The sequence below is a fragment of the Rutilus rutilus genome (assembly GCF_951802725.1).
Source record: "Rutilus rutilus genome assembly, chromosome: 7".
In the NCBI taxonomy this organism is placed as follows: domain Eukaryota; kingdom Metazoa; phylum Chordata; class Actinopteri; order Cypriniformes; family Leuciscidae; genus Rutilus; species Rutilus rutilus.
In genome coordinates this window covers 4,777,544-4,804,230 of record NC_140221.1, presented here as the reverse complement: position 1 = coordinate 4,804,230, position 26,687 = coordinate 4,777,544, and the positions used below count along the sequence as shown (strand labels likewise).

Below are 26,687 nucleotides of genomic sequence, written 5' to 3'. Positions count from 1 at the left end.
CCAGGACCACACCCCTAAATGCATTGAAGCAACTGCCATGTGATTGGTTGATTAGATAATTGCATTAATGAGAAATTGAACAGGTGTTCCTAATAATCCTTTAGGTGAGTGTACATGGCAAATAAAGCTAATTCTGATTCTGAATCAATGCGTAATTTATTTAGTAACGTATTACTTTCCTGAAAAAAGTAAATAAGAAATGCTATTAGTTACTTTTTTAGGGAGTCACGCAATATTGTACTTTTCCCCAACACCGTGTAGCCTATAACATAAGATCATGGCCTGGTCTATGGAGTAGTGGAGGGCCAAGCTCTGTATCCGCTGGAGCTTAGTACATATGCCAACCCACAAAAAAAAAAGTACTCTTGTATGGGGATGATGTGAGGGGACTCTGGCGTGGCGACCATGATGTGAAGAGGCTCTAGCATGGAAGGTATGGGGAATTGTGGGGTTCCTCATCCACAGTTTCAATAGTAAATGAGGAACCACTCAACAGAAGTGCAAAGTCAAGTAATTCCAAGGGTGATCAAGTCCATTGCGAAAAATTCCCTTGAGGGTAACATCATTTAAGTCAACCTTATAACAAAGCTTACAAAACTCCTTGACATAGTCCTCAAGGGGATGATTCCCTTGGTGCAGACGGAGGAGACGAACTGCTGGGTTCATTGTGGAGGTCAAGCTTTTTGTAATAAGAGTTCACTGAGGCCAGCAAAGTGACAAGTGCAGATTTTATTAACAAAACGTGAACAAATACAAAAATAAACAAAGACTTGGCTTGGCTTGACTAAACTAAACTAAACTTGTCCATTAACAGAAACCACTCACCAAACAGGGGGAGCAAGTGATCATGCCTGTTTACAAAATAAAAGACATCCAAGCATGAACATGAACAAAACCCAAAACCTAACATTACATAAATGCTCAGAACTATTTTTCATTGTTAACAAATGAAGCCTTATTGTAAAGTGTTCCCAGATTAATTAATAAAAAAATAAAAAAAAAGATTAACTGGAGGATTTATTACAAACAACATGCAACAGTTAGATTAAAATTCTTATTAAATCTACACAAATATATTCAAGTGAGAAGTTTTCAATCTCGCGGCATTAAGTTAAAAAATTCTTTTTTTAATTTAATGCGTATTTAATTTAACTAAACTTTTTTATCTTTTTGTATAATTATTTTTTATTCAAACACTTTAACATTAAATTCTAAACTTAATGTTGTGGCAGCTATTTTCTATTGAACAGTATTTTCTTGCCCTCTCATGACTTTGAGGGTGGGGATCAGTTCCCATCATGCATTCCCCCATTAAAGACTTCAGGCTGCGTCCGAAATCACATACTCTCTTGACTCTCTTGTGTGTAGAATGAATATAATCCGGACGTACTACATTCATCATGCTATCATTATCATGTGACCTACCAGCTTCAGTTATGTTGCTTCACTGCGCACACTCTGGAGATAATCACGTGAAACGAAACAATACCCAATCAGAAAGCGAGCTGACGGAAGACTCACCGCTCGCGCTGTAACATGCAAAGTCCATGTTCACACCGTCTCCGTGACTTTATTAAACATTTTTCTTTTTTTTTTCTCCCAAATTTTCTGTAAAAAGCAGTCGATCGCAGCACTCCACACACTAGAGGAACAAAACGGTTAAATCTATGATTTCTTATTGTCATGTTTGTGGTCTCTCACATTTTGAAAATCTTAAAGATTTAAAAAATATTTGAGTGTGGCCCCAGCTGTCAGGAGTATGCTTTGTTTGTTCCTGTCTTGACCTAATTAGTCTGTATTTTTTTTATTCTTTTACAGAAATCGCTTTTTAAGGACTACAACCAACGGCTGGTAGGGACTACACGAGCTTCCTCCCGGGTTAGTGACATCACAAACCCTAAAATGTACATAAACCCCGCCCCCGGGAAGACACAACAAAGGGAGAGAGGCCATGATGAGAAGAGTAAGAGTTGTTGTAGTAGAGCACACTTGGGAGTCTGCTCAAGCTGTCGCATCAGCGATCAGACAATTTTAACATGCTACAAAAAGTGATCTGTGGGGTATTTTGAGCTAAAACTTCACATTCACACTCTGGGTACACCAGAGACTTATTTTACATCTTGTAAAAAGGGGCATGATACCACCCCTTTAAAAGACTGTTCTCTTTGTTAATTCGTCTTCGTGAGTATTCTTGGGAAACGTACAATGACAAAAGACAGGAGTGTTAACGGTGTTTATTTTGCGGCGTTTTCTTTTTTCTTTTTTTTTCTCCATCACCATGGACCTTCCTGCAGTCCAGTTATTGTGCCCGCTCCCTGGAAATTCACACCATGGAATTCATCGAACTGGCAAACCTAATGCACTACCCAAGCAAACCTGCTAGGGAGCGGTCCTCAAAAAGATTTCACCGCATGTGTGGAGTGGGTGCTGGTAAACAACAACTTGGCATTCACAACCAGCCTCGTGGATCCTACCAGCACTCCTCCACCTAACCCAGCACCCAGTCAGCAAACACCCGGCCAGACGAAGCTACAGCCTGATTCCACCGCAGACACAGAGGCTGTGCCTGATGAGGAGAAAGAGCCAGTCTGCTGTGGAGAAAGACTCCCGGAGCCTGTGCCCAATATAATGTCTGATCAGGTGCGCAACAATGCCCATTGCCAAGGAGGGAGTACATGTGGAACCAACACTCCTGCCACTGCGTGTAAGGTGAATATGGACTATGGGGACTTATTGGACTTTTTGGAGGAGGACTTAAATGAGGCTATAACCGAAAATTCCCCTATTTCATTGACAATATCCAGTTCATACATCCCTGTATCTCCAGTACTACCTGTATCTCCAGCGCCCCCTGAATCTCCAGTACTACTTTTATCTTTAGCGCCCCCTGTATCTCCAGTACTACCTGTATCTCCAGCACCCTCAGTATCTTCGGATTGCCCGCCCAGCCTCCCTCTCCCACCTCTATTTAACCTGCATATTTCATCAGCCATTTCTTCTCTAGTCCATGTCTGCCCCTCAGCTCATCCTGAGCTGTTTTCCTGCAGTACTGCTGATTCGCCTCGGGTCTTCCAGTCCCCAACATCACCTTGGCGTGAGGATCCCGTCTCCGCCTCCAGCCACAGAGCCCCGGACTCCACCTCGGTCCTCCGACCCATCGGCTTCGCCTTGGCTCAATACTACCTCAACTCCACCATGGCCCGTCATCCCACCAGCTTCACCAGGCTCCCTCATTCCACCTGCTCCACCAGGCTCCCTCATCCTACCTGCTTCACCAGGCTCCCTCATCCCACCTGCTTTTCCAGGCTCCCTCATCCCACCTGCTCCAACAGGCTCCCTCATCCTACCTGCTTCGCCAGGCTCCCTCATTCCACCTGCTCCACCAGGCTCCCTCATCCCACCTGCTTCGCCAGGCTCCCTCATCCCACCTGCTCCACCAGGCTCCCTCATCCTACCTGCTCTACCAGGCTCCCTCATCCCACCTGCTTCGCCAGGCTCCCTCATTCCACCTGCTTCGCCAGGCTCCCTCATTCCACCTGCTCTGCCAGGCTCCCTCATCCCAACTGCTCCACCAGGCTACCTCATCCCACCTGCTCCTCCAGGCTCCCTCATCCCACCTGCTCCACCAGGCTCCCTCATCCCACCTGCTTCACTAGGCTTCCTCATCCCACCTACTTCACCAGTTGGTCAGACATCACCCTGGTTCCACCTAGGGATTACTGGCTGCCGATTGCACTTCTGCCTTCCATCCCTCTAGCTCCACTGTTGTCTTCGGTCTCACTGACTCCACATCGGTTTTCGGGATCCCCATCTCAGCCTAGGTCCCATCAGCCGTCAGCTCCGCCATTGGCCCTCTGGACCTTCGGTGTTACCCTGGCTCTGTGTCTCCTAGGTTCCGTCTGTGTCTCCATCATGGCTGGCTCGTTGCAAGAGTTCGTACCCCTGCTTACATCTTCTGGCTCCTCCCTCCTGCAACTCCGCCCTGGAACTGCAGGCTGACTGTGGTCTGGGTTTACATCTGGCTTCTCCTGCTCCTGGCTTTCCCCTGGCTCCTCCCACCTTCCACTCCCTACTAATCCACTAATTCTTTCTATTTGGTTTTGTTTTGCCCTTCTTCTGTTCTTCGACCTCCTCCAGAACCCCCTCTCTCCTCTGTTGGACCTTGTACGACATGAGGACATGTTCACCTGCTATCAATTAATTAGCCTATTAGTCCTCATTTGGTTTAGTATTTATGGTATATAAATAGTATAGTATAGTATTAATAGTTTCCAGAGTTCAATGTACTGTCTTAACGTCATGATTGGTGAGTGTTGCTACCTGTCTCTCTGTATTCCCCTGAGTAATTTGGATTAAAAGACTGTTCTCTTTGTCAGTTCGTCTTTGTGAGTATTCTTGGGCAACATACCATGACAACAGCTTTAGCTTCACCAGATAACCGATTGATCTATGGGTTGCCAGCTGTATCATATGCATACCCATACATCACCGGTCCTGTGATCATCATCACAAAGAAAACTGACAAAAAGTTGTTTATATACATTTAGAGACAAGTTCGTTTAACTCAAAATAAATAGAAAGCTCAAAATACTCAGCAAGGTTAATTAATTTTAACTAATTTGTATGATCTAGTCTCAATACAATTAAGTTTGAACATTAGGATTTGCAGTGAAGAAAAGTTAAAATAAAAATGAACAAGAAATAACAGCAAAAGACATTTGAAGCAAATTTACATTGATTGTCAGTCAAGATCAGATTTATTTCAGATCAAAGTCACTAAACCCAGATACAGTATTTAGTATTTCAGGTGTAATTTCATGACTAGTGTACATCCCCACCAAATAAGAACATAAGATGGCTAATTAGGAAGAAAAGCCTTAGGAGATCCATCATTAAAGATTATTAAAGAAAGATTAATGATTAGTCTTGTGACTTTGCATTCTAGCTGGTATATTAGACCTTTGGTCTTTTTTCTGCTTTAGTTTTGCTTCTTTCAGCAAATAACTACATCAATCCACATGATCTCTTCCCTGAAAGTCACTCCAACTTTCTACCAACAAAATACAAAATCTTAAGCACATTTACTTAAAAGAAAAAACTCAACAGTCAAACATTTTAAGTCAGCTTCAACACACCTGTGGTTATTGGGTTGTTAAGTTGTAAATTGTAATAATCATTGTCCTTGTACCTTTGCTTTGCTGACTCTGAATAACAATATGATACACACGTACTGATTCTTAATATGTTTTTAATGTGGCACCACAGAACCACTATAGTGGCTTTAGTTCATTTTGTTGTGATAGGTTGGCGTTGCCACATTTAGTATATAGCAGAAATAGAATGAGTAGAATTAATTCTACCTTTGCTTGAAACTAAATCTTACCATGCATACTGTATATTAGGCATACTGTAGTCTTATATACTGTATATAGCCTTACCATGCCTTGCTTGGCCAATTATTGTCTAAAATGTAAGCTGCTCAGTAGTAATGACTTGTTTAGGACTAATGCATAAAAGCTTCGTAACATGACGGTAATATGCTATTCAGGATATAGCCATGGACTTCAGCCACTGATAATAAGAGTCAGCAAGAAGTAACAGATTTTGCCCCTTATCTTCCTAACTGTATCAGATTTAACAGTGCAGTGAACCTCAGTATTTCCATGATTCATCAGCCAGTCATCTTTATTTCCTGAAACATTCCCTGTTTAATTTATTTATTATACTATATACTTAGATATATGTTAGATAACAGTAGTATATTTCATATGGTTATTCCAGTATTTTAAAAAAAAATACTGTCATTGCATTTATTTCAGCCTGGAATTACTTTCTGTTATATCTTCAATGTTAAATATTTATGGGTCTTTGTCATTGTCAAGGACTGTACACTTACTTTGCAGATCGCTGTCTGGGATGTTAGAAGATGAGGTGAACATTAAACATTCGGTTGTGCCGTTTTCTCTTACGCTGTAATAAATAAGTAGAATCAACTTGGTTGTACAAGGTCATTTCAACTTTAATTATGTTAAACTGGCTTAAAAAGTAACACATTACAAGTAACCTGAATTATGTAATTAGATTACTTTTCTCAAGTAACTAAAGTAATGCATTACTTTTAAATTTACAACAAAATCTGAGTTACTTTTTCACATAACACAAGTTACTTTGTTTTCCCATTTTTTTTTTTTTTTTTTTACTGACAGCTCTCCTGTCTTCATATTGAGTGGAATCATGAGTAAGTGTAGAGGCATTGTGTGGCAGATTCAGTATTCCTCAAAATGAATAAAAACCAACGCTATCTCACGACCAATTCGTACGAATTCGTACGAATGATAAAAAGTTGGCTAATTCGTACGACCTCACTCGTACGAATTTGTACGATTTGTCTAAACCCACGTGATGGGTAGGTTTAGGGGCGGGGTCAGGGGTAGGTCATTCGTATGAATTCATACGAATTGGCCAATTCGTAAAATATATACGATTTTGCAAAAAACTTACTAATTCGTACGAGTCAGGTCGTATGAATTCGTACGAATAAGCCACCTCGTAGAATTTGTACGTTTTCCCGTGAGATCGGGCTCATAAAAACAGTGAAATGCAAACTCAGTATGCAAATCTGCAATAATTATATAGCCTATTTTATGTATTTAATCTCACTTTATTAACCAAAGTCTTTTCTGCTGACATTTGATGATCCAGTTCAACCTTTCCGATAAGCAAAAATGCTTTAGATAATCATCACATTTATGTTTCACTTTTTTATATTTATTGCTGAAGTTTCTTATCTTGCGTCCTATTCTTCTTCAATCCAGAATGGCAGCAGCGGAAAGGTTTGTTTGAGCTGCGCCCTCTACTGTACAGGCGTGAATTTGCATTTCCTTAAGCCTGAGGCTTTTACAGTTGCCAAAATAGAACTTGTTATTAATAGAATGTTATAAAAAAAAAAAAAAACAAGCCCAGCACATGTGAGATAAGGTTGTAATGTAATGTGAGATTACATAACTTTATCACATAACTATAAGGTTTGGACACGTGAGAGTTTACACCAAGACAAATTCCTAGTGTATGTAAACATACTTGGCAAATAAAGCTCATTCTGATTCTGATTCTGAACTTATTTATTTAGTACGTAATTTATTAATTAACGTTATTAAGTACTTTCCGGAAAAAAAGCAAATAAGTAACGCCATTAGTTACTTTTTTAGGGAGTAATGCAATATTGTAACTTTCCCCAACACTGTGTATAACATAAAAAAGTTTCTTAAATTATTTTGATGAGTTAAAGTAGCCATGACTTACTGATCATATTTTTTTTTTTACAGTGAGTCATTTTTACAGTGACCTTATACTGTAAATTTAATTAGCTACAGAATACAGGAAAAAGTGTATTTTGTGAATTCTACAGCAATTTAGCAGATGCATTTGCCGGTATAATACTGTAATTTCTTCTACTAAATTACTAGATTGTGTGAATTAATAGGTACACACTAAAAAATGCTGGGTTGTTTCAACCCATGTTTGGGTCAAATATGGACCAACCAAACAAATGGTTTACATTTTGAAACCCAATGGTTGGGTTTGTTTGTGTTTGACCCAAACATGGGTTGAAACTACCCAGCATTTTTTTGAGTGTGTTGCATAATATGTGCTGTTTATAAGTTTTTCTTTTTGCTGTAGATATAGTTTTTTTTTTTTTTTTTTTTTTTTTGAAGGGTAACCTTTTGGCATCACAAGTTATTTCTGAAAATACCCAGTAAGCACCTTAGTTCTTCTGAGTATACAGAAATGTAACATTCAGCAACATAATAACGGTTGTTGTTTCCGAAGGTTGTTCTTTCATAAAAATCATATCCCTATACACTCCACACTTTTAGAGTTATTTTGTTAAATACCATGTGTCAGGCACCAAGTGCAAAAATCTATTTTTCAAGTGTACATCTCCTCTTCAGAAATCACACATTTCTTCTAAATGTAACAGACTCTGTCAAAAATTACACGTGAAGGTTTTGGACACGTGAGATTGGACAGGAGGGGCTCTGATATGGACTGTGCTCAGAAACTCTGCGCTGTGAGGCAACACTCACACCTTCACGCACCGCTTGGGATCTACACATGCAGGTAAGACACTTCAATACTGATGCTGCGAATAACGTGAAGATTCAGTTAGTTCTGTTCGGATATTATTCAGTTTTATGTGCCTCACAGTCAAAGTCAAGATATTTTAAGGAGACACTTTGTGTTTTTGTTTAAGATAAGAGAGAATACAAAAACATTTGAAAGAACAAAGTTTCATAACTGGCATAATTTCAGTAACTAAAATGATTTTTGAAAAAGAGCCTTTAAAAAAAGTTAGAGAGATTTTAAGATAGACATGTTTTCTTGGTTTTACTGAGTTTACAAGTTCCCATTTTATAGGAGCACATACTGTCAATTAGTCATTTTAAGCGAACATCATAAAAGCAAGATAAGAGTATTTACCATATATAACGTGCTTATAATGGAAGGTTTGAGATAAGGAATATGACTTCTGATCATTGAAAATTAGAGAATTGTAATGTAAACTAGTATAAAAGATCAGGGGAACCAGTTTTTAGACATTAGGACCAAAAATAGTCAACCTCTTTTCAAATGAAATTATATAGGCTGTAAGCATTTGTTCCATAGCATTTGCATCCCCCCCACTTTTTGTCAATCATGGTTTTTCTTTTCTTTATGGTTTATGCTTTTTTCTAAGTGGTTTATGCTCTGACTTATAAAGTACTTTGATTTGCATTTTATGAACGATGGTATACATTTCTTTTTATTATCATTGTTATTATCTCCTGAACGGAAGCACTGTAAGTCTTCCACAAATTAATGAAATAAGAAAACCTAAGGATTGAAAATTAACTTTTACTGTCAGTGTCCAAGTAGCAGGACACTTGGCATGCTTTTTTTATAGCCTTTTTCCCTGTCACATATTTTAGTAATCATCATAAATTTGAAAGCTTAAACCCTCAAAATTCATCCAACTGGACATTGTACTTTAAAACCTTTTAGCGACTCAATTTTTGTGATATCAACTTCAAATTCAGAACACAACTTGTTTAGACATATGGCTTTGATTTTCTAGCAATTTTAGTGTCCAAATTATTTAGTGAAACATATATATTGTATAAATGTAAAACGTTTAGTTCAGTACATTTGTTTTACAGTCAATTTAAAGTTATATAACGTTTTTGCTTTCATTTATAGTACCTATAAATCTGCGTGCTTTAAATAGGCATAATGAAGAAAACTGGTCACGTTTCAACATTTAATTTGGAATAAGGAAAATTAACTGATGGAAATTGAACTAAAATGGGTTCAAAAGAATGCAAAAGATAAAATATGAACACACAGAGAGAAAATGCTTAGTATATTTTAAGTCCCCACTATTGAACTTAAATGTCCAACTTAACTAAACTAAACTTAATATTTTAAGTCAAGCAGGAACACATACTTTAAGTTGAAACAACACATTATCTCTTATTCTAATTTAGAATTTTAAGTTGTGATAAACAATCACAGCAATCATTTTTAACATGCAATCATTTATGTCTTTATATTTTCTAAGTGGTTTATGGTCTGACCAATAAGTACTTTGAGCTGCATTTTATGTGCGAATAAAATGTATTATTGTTATGTCCTGATAACAGAAGTACTGAAAGTGTTAAGTCTTAAGGCAAGGCAAATAAAACTGATGGTGATTAAACATCATTTGTAATTTTATTATTTTTAAACGGACTAAGGAAAATGAACGGGTTTAAACGAATGAATAATAGCCTAAAGAAATCTAGAAGAGTTAAAGAGCAACACAGTGCTTAATTAGAGCATGCACATCTGTTTCTCTTAAAGGGGTCATGAACTGGCTTTTTTAATTTTTAATTTTTTTTATTGTTGTCTGAGGTCAACCTATGACGTTCGCTTGGTTTTTACATTAAAAAATATCAAAATGAATAAGTAATGGGCTATTTTCTACCCTGGTTTTTATTGGCGTGCCGCATTGAAGACTTGGAAGTAAACGCCCACTGCTATGATTGGATTACAGTTTTGCTTATTATAATGAGTTTTGTGTAATGCGTGAATCGGTGGGCGGGGCTAAACAGGCAGTGTTGAAGTAGGCGTTGATCTTCTTCTGCGGAGGCGGGGTTTGATACTCTTTGACCTCATAGATCCCCACTTTGAAAAACCTGTCGTTCGCTGTGCCTGGTGTCAATAAAAGCTTTTATTGGACTAACAAGGAAGTTTTCATATTCTTATAGAATGATGACCTCTTATATGTCAAAAGCTCAAGGAAAATTTGATTTCTCAGTTCATCACCCCTTTAAATATATCCGTTATTAACATAATACTAAAGTATGCTAGACATGCAGCATATATGTGTTATTGGTCACCGTGATTTTGCCAAGTAAGACATGTTCCTGGATCAACATATTTTGTTGATCCTGAAATAACATTCCTGTCCCAAAATGTAGTCCTTACCCTATCCCTACCCCTAAACCTAACCCTACCGATAACTTTTCCCTAAAATCAGAGGGAAATGATAGGTGAATAACACTGATGTTGAAGCACCTCATCCTGGTTCTAAGCCTAAACTTGACATAAACTGTAAACTTGTCCCTCAAATCTGATTGGTTGATTGGAAAGTTGTTCCAGGATCAACAAAGATGTTCACGTTCACCATGTGTTATTACATAATCACCTATATTATTTGTCTTAGGATGTCTTGTAACAAGGTGCTGTCCTTTCTGAAGAGCCTTTCGCGGCGAAAGCCACTGGAGCCCGATGGCGAAGAGTCCAACTTTAAGCGTTGCTTAACCACACTCGACCTAGTGGCCCTTGGGGTGGGAAGTACACTAGGGGCCGGGGTCTATGTCCTTTCTGGAGAGGTTGCCAGAACAGTGTCTGGGCCCAGCATCATTGTGTCATTCTTCATTGCGGCAGTGGCGTCTGTGTTTGCGGGGTTGTGCTATGCAGAGTTTGGCGCCCGGGTTCCCAAGACCGGCTCTGCCTATCTGTACAGCTACGTCACCGTCGGAGAAGTGTGGGCCTTCATCACCGGCTGGAACTTACTGCTGTCCTACATCATAGGCAAGAACAAACATTATATGCCCAACATTCATTGACCATGGATTGTTCAAAATTCCGGGAATCATTGGTTGCAATAAAAATGTTTTTTATTGATGTGTCCTTCCGCTTTGATAAGATATGCTGTGTACACGTTTCCACTGGTGCCTTGAAACACACAACCAAACCAATCGTCTTCCGCAAGACGCATGATGTTACATAATGTAGCTTTAATATATTTTGAGTATAGTCACAAAATGTATAGACATAATATTGCAGAATCAACCAAGGCTGCATTTCCCAAAAGAATCGTAAACACAAGTAGACCGTTAACATTTATAGGGATATCAATAAATGAATCAAGACTCATTTATTTATTTCATGGCTCACTAAATAGTTATATGGCTTATAAACTTGCTTATCAAATGTCTGTAATGTATAAATGAATTGCTTGATCTGAATGACTTTATGACAGGCACATCCAGTGTTGCCAGAGCATGGAGCGGCACTTTCGATGACTTGATTGGAAATAAGATCGCCAATTATTTGAGTGCAAATATACCAATGAATTTACCTGGCCTCGCTTCGTATCCAGACTTCTTTGCTGCTGGCCTTATAATGGTTTTGGCAGGCAAGTAAGATTTACAGTACATTTATTGTAGTGTCAATAAAAGGGCTATGGTAAAACCTTTCTTTCTAACTAATCTTTCTTCCTTTCTTTCTTTCTAACTAACCTTTCTTTCTAACTAATCTTTCTTTCTTTCTAACTATTCTTTCTTTCTTTCTAACTTATTCTTTCTTTCTTTTTAAGTCATCTTTCTTTCTAACTAATCTTTTTCTTTCTTATTAATCTTTCTTTCTAACTATTCTTTCTTTCTTACTTTCTAGCTAATCTTCCTTTCTTTCTAATCTTCATTTCTTTCTAAATAATATTTATTTATTTCTAACTAATATGTCTTTCTTTCTTACTAATCTTTCTAACTAATCTTTATTTAATTGAAACTAATCTATCTATTATTTATCTATCTTTCTAACTAATCTTTCTTTTTCTTTCTAACTAATATTTTTATATTCTTTCTAACTAATATTTTTTTTAACTATTCCTTCTTTCTAACTAATCTATCTATCAAACTTTAAACTAATTTAAACTTCAAACTACTTTAATCTTCTTCAAACTCTCTGGTCCGGCTTTCTCAAGCCAACTTAAAGTTTGTCTTAACAAACTTTTGTTTCTAGTATGGTAAAACACAGTAATACAATTCAAAATGAGAATTAACATGAGTCAGATTTGTGTTATTTGTTGTCATTTCTCAGGTGTCCTTGCGTTTGGTGTGAAGGAGTCTGCCATTGTCAATAAGATCTTCACAGCTGTAAATATGGTAGTTCTGGTTTTTGTCATCATTGCTGGGTTCATCAAGGGAGACCTTGGAAATTGGCAGATAACACAGGAGGACATTTTGAACTACACAATAACCGCGTATGTTGCTTTATGAAATTTACAGAGCATTTGTGGTTATGGTAAAACTTAAAACTGCATGTTTTAGGGGCCGTTTTACTTCACACGACACCGTTTCCAACTAAAAACGGAAAACGTTTAATGTGTTTTGGCCGTTCATTTACACAACAACTGCGTTTTTGGAGCCTGAAAACAGAAACTTTTGAAAACGGGTTTCAATGTTCTCATCTCTGTGTAAACTACAAAAATGCGAATTTGTGAAAAGGCTGACGTCATGCGTATGTGTATTATGTGTTTAGTCATAGATGCGTAATGTTTCTTTACAGTGACATCGCCACCTACTGGCCTGGCAGCAGAATACAGCATTTTTAATAATTTTCGCAGATCCATGTGAACGAGGATCATTTTGACAATGGTGTCGTCTGTACGCGAAAAATACAAAGGAAAAACTTTTCCGCTTTTGGGACACCGTTGTCATGTAAACGTACCCTTAGATCTGTGACTCTGCAAAAAAAAAATTATTGAAAAATGTAGAGCCTCTTTGAGAATGTGTTTGTTTGTTTGTTTGTAATTACCACACTATCTGCTATGCTGAAATAGTTTTTAACAGTGTTTTTTTTGTTTGTTTAGAAATCTTTCAGTTTCAAATGCAACTTTATCCAGTTTTGGAGCTGGAGGATTCTTTCCCTTTGGTTTTGAGGGAACGTTTGCTGGAGCTGCGACCTGTTTCTATGCCTTTGTGGGATTTGACTGCATTGCAACCACAGGTACTTCATCAATAGAGTGCAATAGTCTGGTTCTGGAAGCAAAACCTCCATTCACTTTCTCCATAGGGAAATAGATTTTTAACAAAACCTTTAAAAATAGCCCTAATGTGAGACCTGAGGTTGTTAATCGATGCTATATGCTTTTGCTGAAGCCATCAGGTCATATTATTTCAAAATGATCGTGTTTAACAGTTGAATTTGTGGTAAAAAATGTACATTACTCATGATGCTTTACAGAAATTTGCACGAATCAGGGAGACGCGGGGAGCAAAAGAGCTCTGTCAAGCACCACAAATGACATATGAACATTGAGTTTGTCTCACTTTATATGCTCTCAAAATACTTAAATATTTGTATATATAAAATATAGATATCATTTCCTTAGATATAATCAACAACTTGCTTTATGGGATTGTAGTTCTTTCACTAAAGCCGTAAAGTACACAGTTTTGTATCAGTTGTAAAATGCGTTTTTGCTTCAAATTAAAGTTTGTAATGGTGTGATTCTCCTCATGGTAGCTGGTTGATTTGGTGGTTGAAGACTTTTTAAAAACCCTATGGGAAAAATGAGTGAAACAAATACTTCCGTAACCACCGCCGCTGAGAAAGCACTAATGCGCTCTATAGCGATATTTATAATTTATAAGAAACTGAAATTCTGTTGTACTCACCCACATGCTCCAAAACCAAATGCTGTTATTTTTTTCTGTGGAACACAAACATAATATTTTTGAATAATCTTTTCACAGTTTTTTGTAATTCCACAGTATCTTCTGATTTCATAATTTTGTAGAATCCCTAGATTAAATATTTGTATGAATAACTTATTATTGATATTTTGGTCTGTTCTTCACGCAAATCTTCAGAAGTCTTGGAATAGCATACACAATCACACACACACAAACACATATATAGCAGGAAACATAAGAAGGTCTATTTCACAAGTCTAAATTATTTTTGTACTTGTATTTTAAATCTCTGTCTCCTGTCATCTAGGCGAGGAGGTTAAAAACCCTCAGAAGTCTATCCCTATAGGAATTGTGGCTTCTCTTCTCATCTGCTTCTTGGCTTATTTCGGAGTTTCGGCTGCTCTCACCCTCATGATGCCCTACTACCAACTAAATGTTCAGAGTCCCTTACCCGCAGCCTTCACTTATGTGGGCTGGGAACCTGCAAAGTATGCCGTGGCTGTTGGGTCTTTGTGTGCTCTCTCAACAAGGTAAAGCATCAGATATGGGCTATAAAGCACTTACTACACTAGACTCATACTATTAGGACTATAAAACACAACATTGCATGATTAGTAAGAAGATACTACAGTAGATGCTCATGAACTAAAAAGGAAAGTGTGTCCATCGGTTTGGTCAAATTAGCATCATAAAGTCAAATGTAGTATGGATAATGCAGGACTCTATGACTGTCAAATACAGTTGTCAAGGATGGATGTTGATGCAGGACACATCAGAACAGAAGTTAATTATGTAATACCTGTGTTGGATATCCAGGTTCATCAGGTTCTCTATACCTTTTTAACAACTTATTTTGTTAAATGTATATATTAATAAAAGTCGTCATGAAACGGAAGGTGCCAGAGTTCACGTATACGAGTGAAACAGCTTCTTGAACAAGAAAAAATGTAGGACGGGACTTGATTTTTTCCATAGGGAATTGATTGGATGGTGGTGGGTTAATATTGGTGGATCTCATGTGAGTGACAGGTTGCTCCGCCCTCACGCCAGTAAACACGTCATCAGAGAAGAGATGGGAAAGTTATTTTGATTAAAGTTTACGAGGACACATGAATTTAAAAAATAAATTATGATGAATTCATAATGATTACTGCAATATTACATAAAAAAAACAAGAATAGTCTATTTTTATTTCATGGTGACTTTATGCCCCTTTACAAAATCTTGATTTTCTTTGTTTTTGGGGTCAACTAGAATAGGTTTTCATGGTTGAATGTTCAAAAAATACATTATTTTTCACAAACTTGACATTGTTGCAGCTCCTTTCTTTCCAGTCTGTCAGTAACACTCTGGGGTGCGTTTCCCAAAGCCGACTATGGTCGCAAGTTCCGTAATTACTAATAGAGTTCAATGGAAATTGTGATCATAGTTGGCCCAACGATGCTTTTGGGAAACGCAACCCTGTTTAGTTCCTATCACTATGAAGTGCCCACTGCTCTCACTGGTTGGCTGAACCAGTGTGTTGTGATTGTCACGCCCCTTACCAAAACCGTGAGTTTCAACCATACACTGTAAAAAAAATATGGACGTAGTGTCCGTGACGTCACCCGTAGGTTTCTGAAGAGCATTTTTGAAGCCCAAAGTGGGCGGAGCCGACCGTCGCCATCTTGGCCGCGCGTCACTCCCGAATAACCGAAAATAGGCAAAAAGGCAGGATTAGCTGAGTAGAGGTAGAGGTGACGTGACACTAGCAGACAGCAGACAAATGGCTAGTAGTGACAGCAGAGACAATCCACCTGTCACTCAAGTGGCCACGCCCTTAATTATGCAAAACTTTAAGGCTTAATATAATTTAAACTTCAGTATTGCCACTCCCCTCACAGTTGTCATGAAGGGCAACATTAGCTATATTGACCAAAATCACTTTTTGCACCAGGCTGTAAACATATTTTTTTTCTACTGTAAATTTGGGGATTTTAACATGGGGGTCTATGGGATTGACTCTCTTTTGCAGCCTGTTCTGAGTTCAGAAACAGTGTGCACCGATTTAGAGAGAATAACTCCCTTTGAAATGACTTTGTAACTTGGCAGAACTTTTTCATGCGGCAAACATTACCCACTAAAGAAAGTTGGAAATGTAACAATGCATAATAGGTCCTCTTTAAGCAAACTTGCCGCCTAACTTGACAGTCAATGATCACCATAGAGCAGCTATGAGAAAATAGCAGCTTAACACATGCATCACTCTTGTAGCTGTTATTTTCTGAAATGTACAAAATCATAAAAGAAAATACCTGGTTAAACGACTGTAACATCAGTGTAATGCACTTTTCTTTACAATTCAACAGTCTGCTGGGAGCCATGTTTCCTATGCCCCGTGTGCTATTTGCTATGGCCAGAGATGGGCTGCTCTTCAAACCACTGAGTAAGATGAGTGCCAGACAGAGCCCTGTCATCGCCACACTTGTTTCTGGAGTAGTAGCAGGTAATTCAGTTTGAGAACATAAAGTAATGCACCATGATAATAGTAACTAATCTAAGTCTCATACCATAAACATATTTAGAGCCTTGTTGCTAAAAAGGCATGAAGGGCTGTCCCAAAGATCATTGAAGTTGAATACTTAGAACAACAAAGAAATATTATTTTGTTAACTATAGTACATGCAAATTTGGTTGTCTTGAAATTCTAAGAGTGAACTATTTGTGATTTTAGCAATAATGGCCCTGGTGTTTGACCTGAAGGCTCTAGTAGACATGATGTCTATTGGAACGCTCTTTGCCTACACCCTCGTCGCCATCTGCATCTTAATTCTTCGGTAAGATACAGATAAAGATACATATAATAGAAAGAATAATCTATATCATAGATTTTACAATTGTTTTGTTTTTTTCCCCAAGTACCCAGACAGGTTTTACAAAGCACACAGAAAATACATTCACACTGGAATATGTGATGCCACCGTAACCCTATAAATCCTGACATAAAATAATAGCCAGAATTTTTTTTTTTTTTTTACTTTATTGAAACTTTAGACATAAAAAAAAATCTGCATATGTGTTTTTTGGAAACACAGACTTCTATATTTTCCTCTCATGCAGTTACAGATGCAGAATTTTCACTGTACCACTTCTACTTAGATACGCACTTCTGCACGAGATAAGAAAGAACACACATTTTTATAATTTTTGGATCATGAAAGAGTCTTAGTTTGCTAGAAAGAAAGAGTCGCAATTATAATTTTTTTTATTTATTCAGTGGCGGAAACAAGCATCTATATTAAGCTTATGACCTTACTCCGATAAAAGAAATGGGTGCTCATGAGATCTTTATAACAGTAGGCTATTGTCTGGTGGTGAGCCAACACCAAGAACACTAGAACTAGAATTCATTCTAAATCGTATAAATTCCTTCCACAAATAATGTTAATAATTACCGACAAAGTATTGGTTGTACTGACAAAGTACTGGCAGTGCTCAGTAAAAAAAAATTGCATAATATCCAGAGCGAACACAAATATTCATATTCAGACAGCAAAGTTTGATGTAAATTACTGGCAAGTGGCAACAGTTGTGCAATAAAAGTATTTTTGTCCATGCAGGTACCAACCAGAGCAATCTGAGATCAGTGACAAATCACTAGAAGTCCAGAAGTGGAATCCTTTTCGCCCCCCTAAAACTGCTACTGTTTCAAGTTCTAAAGCTGTGTCTCTACTGACCGTACTTGCCGGTGAGTTTCGGCTTTTATCTTTTCATGCTTGAATGTGTGCAGTGATGAGTAAGTATACAATTATGTTGAGTAAGTGTAGCTAAAACTTCCTTAAAATCCCCCTGGTATATTTCCTTCTCTCTTTCTCACATCTCGTCAAAGATAGAAATCATTTAGGCTTATATGCAACTAAACAAAGAGCAAAATATGCCCATTAGTGTATCATTTAGAAGTGTTATCATTCTTGTGCAATCGCAACAAAATGTTCCCAAAGTTTTTTTAATCACTTACCAGTAGTACACAAAACAAGTACAAACTAAATTGTTCTTTTTCATGATTAATATTCGCTTCTGCCATAATTCTAGGAAATTCTAGAAAAAGAACCCCTATTTTAATGAAAATAGCAAACTTAAAGAAAATCATAAATAACTAGTTTTCTGATTATTATGACTGTATAGTAGTGCTCAACTTGTAAATATAATCATTCTGACATAACTGCACCATTAAGGCCCATTCACACCAAGGATGATAACACTATAACGATAAAGATATAGTTCTAAAAATCCCATGTGACTCATATAGTCTACTCTCTAAACCAAGACTCTTCTTCTATGCCCTACAGCAAGGGAAGTCCCGGCTGCTTTACCTTCCTCCTTGTGGGATAGGTGTAACGTAGGCCAGTAAGAGCTGTGCATGTAAATCTCACTCCCCTGGCCTCAAGAGGCGCGCTAGCGACTGACGCTAGATGCTACGGTCTTTAACGTCCTTGTTAGAGCGTCCACCTCCCATGCCAGTGACCCTGGTTCGAATCCCATTCGGAGCGGGTCAAGTAGAACCGGTTGCATTTGGTGCCGTGACCCGGACGGGAGTGAGGTTTACAGGGGTGAGTTTAATGGACATAGGTCGGAAAGAGCTATGCGTGTAAACCTCACTCCCCTGATCTCAAGAGGTGTGCTGGCGCCTCCCTTCAAATTTGCCACTCATCCAGGGAGGAGCATACATCCTTAACTTCTACTCAGGAAAGGGAGGCAAATGAGAGTAGGACATAATGCAGTTTACGCAGTAACTTTCATCACCCATGCTCTAAACCCCATGGAAGCCAAAGGAGCTTAGGCCCTACTTAAAGACCCCAAAGTCTCTGTGGGAGGGCCATACACTCTGCATAACACCCGCTATAGCTAGCGCTTTGTCTTTTTCATTTAGTACTAGACAATAGTATGCAACAGAAAACAAGGTAGGATGCCCGCAGGCAAACTTTCTGTACTTATTAACATTGTCGAACCAGGACTATAGTAGAGCACACATCCAAAGGGGAGCATACATCCCTACTTCAAAACCCAACAGTAGTTGGGGAGGGAGGTAAACAAAGTGGAGGGAATCTATACTGCCCTACATAACTCTGACGTGTAACCTTTTTATACTCAAGGGCGCTCCACGTATGACGTCATGGACCGCCGTCTGCCAATGATTATATGTGACCCTGGACCACAAAACCAGTCACATGGGTCATTTTTTTGGAAATTGAGCTTTATACATCACCTGAAAGCATTGATGTATGGTTTGTTATGATAGGACAATATTTGGCCCGAGATACAACTATTTGAAAATCTGAAATCTGAGGGTGCAAAAAAATCGAAATATTGAGAAAATCTCCTGTCCATTTATGTTCGCGACTGTGCTGCATTCACTCACAAAAATAAATGTTTTATATATTTACGGTAGGAAATTTACAAAATATCTTCATGGAACACGATCTTTACTTAATATCCTTATGATTTTTGGCATAAAAGAAAAATCGATAATTTTGACCCATACACTGTAAAAAAAAATCTGTTACATTTACGGTAAAATACCGGCAGCTGTGGTTGCCAGAAATTTTCTGAAAAAAATACGGTAGCAACATTTTAGATTTTACAAACTTTACTTAAATTTACAGTAATAAACCGTATTTAATTATCTGACATAATGTTAATTTACTGACCTATTTAAGTATTTATATCTGTTTTGTACCATAGTAATACACTGACAACCACCAATCACAGTGGAGATGAAAATCACATGATGAATTAAAGCTCATCCCAAGCAGCTCTTTCACAAGATAGTTAATACTTATATATAGAAGCTGCACAGTGTCATTCACTCAAACACTAAACACCATCATGGTAACACACGTGAAATTTTAAAAATGCAATAAACATTAAATTAATGTTACATAAATGTAACATTAAATGTAACATAAAACCCTAATGTCATAACTGATTAGAAAAAACTAAGAAAACTATGAAGAAACATAGTTATTTCAACAAAAATACATCAAATGTGAAGTGTCACGCAGGGAATTGTGGGAATGTCAATTTACGTTTTTTCAATGTAAATTATACAATGACTTGACAATGACAAACTGTAAATTTAACGGTATTTTACAGTAAAATGACATTAAATGTACCGTTAGATCTATCACAGTTGTTTACCGTATATAGTAAGGAAACTTTCTCTTAACCAATAAACAGTTTTTCACTGTAGCGTTTTTACAGTCTTTGACCGTTAAAATCACTATATTTTTTGTACAGTGTACAATGTATTGTTGGCTATTGCCACAAATATACCCCTGTGATTTGTGACTGGTTTTGTGATCCAGGGTCACATATGTGTTTGTTTACACATGCCTCAGACACCAGTCACGGTGTTGGCGTTCCCCATAGTGTCAATACCAAGACGCAGTGTCGAAGTTCCACCTCGAAAGGGAACTGCAGCACACGCTTACAATAAACAGAACGATACCGTCCACTGGTGTGGACGCTAATATAGTTTTCATTTTAGTTTTATTTATAGTTATCGTTCTTGGTGTGAACGGGTCTTTAATAGTTGTGGTTACTCAATGGGTATTTTCAATGTTTCAACTTCTTATTTACTTTTAATGTCCTTTCTAGTTGTGCTTGCGGTTATCCTGAGTGTGATCATCACAAAAGGTCTACCAGCTGGTCTGATTGAGGAGTGGTGGATGATTCTGATAATCATTTTGGTTTTGGTGGGTTTTGTCGTGATTATCATTATTATTTGGCGGCAGCCGCAGAATAGGACCAAGGCTGCATTTATGGTAAGTTTTCACTGGGTGTAAAAGGCAAAAACATATGACTTTTTATGTAATGCATAAACAAAATGTACCTGGATGTTGTTGCAGTGGTTCTCAACTGGTTTTGCTTCGGATCTAGATTTTACATTCGACAACTATACAGTTGTCATAACAATACAGTGCCAAATTGCAGTATTTAAACTGCATTGTCACAGTTAAAATCCTCCACATCCAATTTTATTTAATTTCCTACCATTTCGGAGAGAAATCTAGTAGCATGTTGATCTGCCAGTCGTGGGTTTTTCATGCGGAGAACTCAGAGTTAGCAATTTGCATAATGATGCATTTTAAAGTTAATGACAAAACATTTCATTAAAAATTTTACAATGCTGTTGCAGATGAAATATAATGTGGATAACATTAAAAATATATATATTTTTGTCAGGTTAGATACTAATTATTAATTGCGCAAACCCCTTTATCTAAACCTCTCTACATAACCGTTGGACTGGCACATCCGCCATGTTTGTAGTTTTTAACACGTTTTATTCATGTTTGTAGTTCTAATCAAATCCTCAACCAACATGCAATGGGTTGTGGGCAATATTAGCCGTTAGCGTGGGCCAGAGGGCAATATTAGCCGTTAGCGTGTGCACGGATCTGCACTTTTGATTCTAAACTGAAAAAGTAGACCATCAGGGTATCTTTGGATTCTCATTTCATCATACTATGTTTTGAGATGCAATAATTCTAATTTCGAATACTATTTATGATGGATAGTAAGGTTCGGTTCTACCATTTGAGAAAGCATAACGGCTAACTTGGATCACATGTGCCTTGATAACCAATCAAATTACAGCCTTGACGTCATTGAATTTAGTTCAGAGTTGTGCTAGACTAGAGTCACTCACTGAATGAGTGAGTGAATGAATGAGAAGTGCCGTAAAATAAAATATACCTGTCACACAATTGCCCATGACTTGAGTTTTCACATGAGTTTTTATCAGGGTTGCACTTGCAGATATAACTATCTGTAATTATGAAATAAAAAGCCATTTAAAGAGGAATAGGCTACTTACATTACTGTTACTTAACAAGTTGACTAATAAACAAGTGTAATGTATTTGATTATAATTTTAACTGTAGCATTTTATTCAATATTACCTTAAAGTTAATATATTTTAAGTCCACTAAATTGCAACTTCATTCTTATAAATGTGTAATCACAAATATATTCAGATACAAGACATAACCCTACATGTTTCAATAGAAATGACATTAAAGTATAATTTATAATTTGACCATAAATGCTTATCAGAACAGACTTTCAAAGACAACAGAACTATGAAATTACATATAAAGATGTCCTTAAGTCCTACTAAGTGGGTCAAAAAAAGTTTAATTATAATTGCATTTAATATACATTTAAATAATAATTAATTGCATTTAACATGCATTTAAGTGTCCAAAAACATTACAACCAGTATGCACTTTTATTCTTTTTAAGTATTTTATTTATGTAATAAGTCTTTTTAAAAGTATGCTAAAGTGGACTTTTTGTCACACGGTTGACAAAATAAATTTTGAGAACTACTGTTGTTAACAGAAATTTTCTGTTTTGAATTAGTCCTCAGAAACATTTTCACATTTTTCTGTAGGTTCCACTCCTGCCACTACTTCCTATTTTCAGTGCATTCATCAATGTCTACTTAATGGTCCAGCTGGGAAATGATACATGGATTCGCTATGCAGTGTGGATGGCAGTGGGTAAGACAACATAGAGACATTCATACACTGCCAGTTAAAAGTTTGAACACAATTGGCTTATGCATAATATAATACATTGTACAATGTGCAATCTCTCTCTCTCTCTCTCTCTCTCTCTATATATATATATATACACACACATATATATACACTGTATGTGTGTGTAATGTACTCTATGCGTGTTTACAAATCTCCTAAAACTGCAAATATAGTATAAAATGATGTGGATGTGTATACTTTTGAAGTATAATTGTCTTTCCTAATGAAACATAGGCTTGCTCATCTACTTCTGTTATGGAATGCACTTCAGTGAACAGAAGAAACGAAATAACAGAAATCAGAAGTCTCCCAAACATCCCATCCATGTTGACACAATTGATGCTAAACTGGAGGACAAGGAAAGAAATGGATCCATTATATCGAACCAAACCAAGTTTTAAAGCCAACATTAGTCTCGTGCTTTGCACCTGGGACAGGGAAATTGTATATTAAATTTTTTTGTACTGAAATTTTTATTAGTATGAGGATGAATTTGTATCACAAATTATAAAACAAAATGTTGTACACAGATGATGATTGAGACTGAGTACACTCTCTTTGTGATAAAAGTCTGAACCTATATTATGTATTCGTATTAGTACCTCTGAGGGTACTGCCCCAGTGTCTTTAGTTATTATTACAATATATATTTATTGTTATTGTTACTAATCTTAAAGCCTATAGATAACAGAAAATCTGGAAGCACTATGCATCAACCCATGACATTTCTCTTTCTTTGTCACCGCTGTTACGTTCAATATTTGGCTTTTGAAGATCAATTCAAAAATGTACATAAATGCCATTAGCTAAGAAATATCATTGCACCGTCCACACCACGTTATTATAGTTTATTGTTATTGTGCTTTGTGACAAGAGCAATACATTTTCTTGTAAAAAATTATTACTATGATTTGTTTTAGTGTGTTCTTCCTGTTGAACTATTGAGCTTAAAGTTGTGTAAGTGTAAACACAATGAAATACTGAAAAAAAGACTGTAAGAGAGATGTCTTTATGTGGCTCTGCTGTGGTTGTGACCTTCCCTATGAAGCAATAAAACCTTTTTCCAGACCTCTGTTATGACTGGACTTTTTTTTTCATCTGAGTGAACTTCTAACCATTGAATAGCACATTGAATTTTTTTTTTTAAAATAAACACTTTTCAAAATGCTATCCAATGTTAAAGGGATAGTTCACCCAAAAATGTAATTTCTGTCATTAATCACTCAAGTCGTTCCAAAATCGCAAGACTTTCGTTCATCTTCGAAACTCCAATTAAGATCTTTTTGATGAAATCTGAGAGCTTTCTGTCCCTCCGTCGACACTCTGACACTTCAAAAAGTTAAGTTATAAAATGTTATGATCAGCGAACATAAACGTGCTGCGTAACACAAGAATTTATATGTGAATAAAAGCCTAAATTAAATCTGTTCATTATATAAATCAATTGTCACTTCAGAAAATTTGTACTAAACTGCTCAATTCATATGGATTAGTTTTACAATCTCTTTATGAACTTTGAAGCGTCAAAGTGGTAGTTGTGTAGCTGTCAATGGAGAGACAGAAAGCTCTCAGATTTCCTCAAAAAGATCTTCATTTGTGTTCTGAAGATGAACGAAAGTCTTACGAGTTTGGAACGACATGAGGGTGAGTAAATACCCAGCAAACATTTGGACGTTTAATGACCGTTGAAAAGACGTCCGTCCGAGACGTCCCGTCATGGTTGAAAAATAGTTCCAAAATGGAAGTTGAACCGACGTCATTTCTGGCCGTGAATTCCACGTCTTTTCTGGCCGTGAATTCCACGTCTCTTCTGCGCGTCCCTGGACGTCTAAATGCGTCGTCATATGTGTTTAAATGTGTTGCTGCATAATTTAAGTGTATATATAAGCCTGCATATAAAATAATCACACACCTATTGTGTAACATCGTGAAAGACAATCAAGTCTTGAGGTTTAGCCTACACATCTTGACAAAGGTTCTAAAACGGTCCAAAATTGGTCCAGTCAGACCTGAACGTCAATAAAACGTTTTAATCACGTGTACATCAAAAACAATAACACATTATTTGTGGACATAAGCAAAAAAGAAGCATGTTCTGATTAAGCACAACATTTTATTGATATTGAACAGCCAAAATTTCTCTTTATTTTTTTCAATGTTTAACATTTTGTGAGCTTAGAATTTTAAGGTTCTATCTCCACTTTTGGTTGAAATTGAGTTTTTGACAATCTGATCCATTAGGTGTTTATTAATGCCTGTGTGGTGTTATTTTTGTAAAAAAAAAAAAAATTGTTAGTAGTTATTAATAAAATAAAAGGTTCCATCTCACAAAACATAAACCGAGTTTAAAAACTTTGATGCTCAATAAACTACAATAAACGGAGATAGAACCTTATAATTCTAAGCTCTCGATTTGTTAACCAAACTAAAATACCAATTGCAAAATACTGAATTATTATATAAAGATAGTTCACCCAAAAATGAAAATTATGTAATTTACTCACCAAATTCCAAACCTGTATGAGTTTCTTTCTTCTGCTGAACACAAAAGAAGATATTTTGAAGAATGTTTGTAACCAAGCAAATAGAGCATCCACTGACTACCATTGTTGGAGAAAAAATGATTATTAATGGGAAGCGACATCTGCTTGGTTACAAACATTCTTCTAAACATCTTTGTGTTTAGCATAGAAAGGTATACAGGTTTGAAACATGAGGTTGAGTAAATGATGACAATTTCATTTTGGGGTGAACTATCCCTTAAACACATTGTTTGGCTCATTTTTTGTATCCACCACCCCCAGCTCTTCCTGGAGCGTGTTTCAGGTGTTCTGCCATTGCTGCATCAATTTCAGTGTCTGTAGCATGTGGGCTCCACCTCTTCACAGCATCTAAGGGAAGAGAATATATTTCTTTTTAAAATAAATGAAAATTAAAAATTTGAGGTAAATGACATGCACTTATTTTCAAAATATTTGTATGGTCTTCAGCTAAATTCAAAACAGCATTTGTCCCCTGCCTCTTCAATACCACTGTGGTGCCCTTGAGAAAGACCCTTAACTAGGTGTGTAACAGTGAGAAAGTGAACAGGACATTTCTGATGAAGACAGGTGGGCTGTGATGTCCCCTGAATAGACATGTTTAGCAATTCTAAAATTACAAAAATTTTAAAGCAGTTACTGAAAACATACATGTTCAAATCCAGCTAAACATTTCATTCTACTTCAGATAATTTACTTTCTGAAAGAAACTCTCAAAAGGCTACATTAATAATTTACAGTAATAACTTTGACTGTATCATTAAACATACTTTATACTATGGTATACCGTTGTATAAGTTCAAAACAACTTTTAGCCTACTAGCTAATTTTAGCCAAACTCAGTTAACGTTAGCCAATTTCAGTTGACAATGTGGGCATCATTTCTTTCGGTTCATTCATGTCAAACAAGTAAAACTCTAGCACGTGAATCTAATAATACAAAATGTACGTACCCAACAGTAGATTTTTAATAATATGGGCCTCAATTCCTCCTCTCTTCGTGGTTGTTCAAACTTCAGTGTTCCGGAGTGAGTCTATGGGGAAAACGCGTTAACATCTCGTGAGATAATCTAACCTATCGCGGGATTAGGTAATGTCGGGAGATCTTTTGTTACATCTTGGCAGCACAGTTTTGGCAATTACATCCAACTCAGACATAAATGGTGACCAGATATATTTCTGTTTTACATGCATACATTCCATAAAAAAAAAAAAAAAAACACACAACGTATCAGGTAGGCTACAGGTTGAAATAATGACTAAAATGCAGAGGCTTTGCATTCACTTAACCACACTGGGAACTGTGTGATTATAATTTATTTAAACAAGATAAAGTAAATATATTTACTTTGTATACAATTCGTGTATTTCATAAAGATAATTCCTGGGGGTTTTTTTTCTGTCTTGCTTGACTAGATGTGTAAAGGACGTCAGTGGACGTGTATTCACAGCCTTGACGTGTAAAGGACGTCAGTGGACGTCTTCACAACCTCTTAAAAACTACTTGGGCAATTAAATTAATTTTTGCAGTATTAACCATGCAAGGATTAAGCACAGCT

The 26,687-nt window shown here is 36.9% G+C and overlaps 1 protein-coding gene and 1 long non-coding RNA gene across 2 annotated transcripts; one reads left to right on the top strand and one right to left on the bottom strand.

Annotated features, from left to right (window-relative positions):
• The first annotated feature begins 8,090 nt into the window (after positions 1-8,090).
• On the top strand, positions 8,091-23,632 carry LOC311293673 (cationic amino acid transporter 2). Its single transcript, XM_084414110.1, has 12 exons — positions 8,091-8,121; positions 10,745-11,115; positions 11,567-11,722; positions 12,406-12,568; positions 13,178-13,314; positions 14,311-14,533; positions 16,352-16,488; positions 16,717-16,819; positions 17,603-17,730; positions 20,640-20,806; positions 22,441-22,549; positions 22,823-23,632. The coding sequence occupies exons 2-12, from the start codon at positions 10,746-10,748 to the stop codon at positions 22,987-22,989; spliced, it is 1,860 nt and encodes a 619-aa protein (XP_084270236.1). The 5' UTR covers positions 8,091-8,121; position 10,745; the 3' UTR covers positions 22,990-23,632.
• Positions 23,633-24,681: 1,049 nt separating this feature from the next.
• On the bottom strand, positions 24,682-26,195 carry LOC311294472. The gene is made up of 2 exons (XR_014628059.1): positions 26,082-26,195; positions 24,682-25,479 (listed from the first exon to the last, which is right to left on the bottom strand). It is a non-coding gene; the product is annotated as an uncharacterized lncRNA (long non-coding RNA).
• Positions 26,196-26,687: the final 492 nt, after the last annotated feature.

Excerpts from the sequence above, each read along its gene's own strand:
- LOC311293673 (XM_084414110.1), top strand. The coding sequence starts at position 10,746 with ATGTCTTGTAACAAGGTGCTGTCCTTTCTGAAGAGCCTTTCGCGGCGA. Across the intron at positions 17,731-20,639 it reads TCTACTGACCGTACTTGCCG|TTGTGCTTGCGGTTATCCTG; the intron begins GTGAGTTTCGGC and ends TGTCCTTTCTAG. Across the intron at positions 20,807-22,440 it reads GGACCAAGGCTGCATTTATG|GTTCCACTCCTGCCACTACT; the intron begins GTAAGTTTTCAC and ends ATTTTTCTGTAG.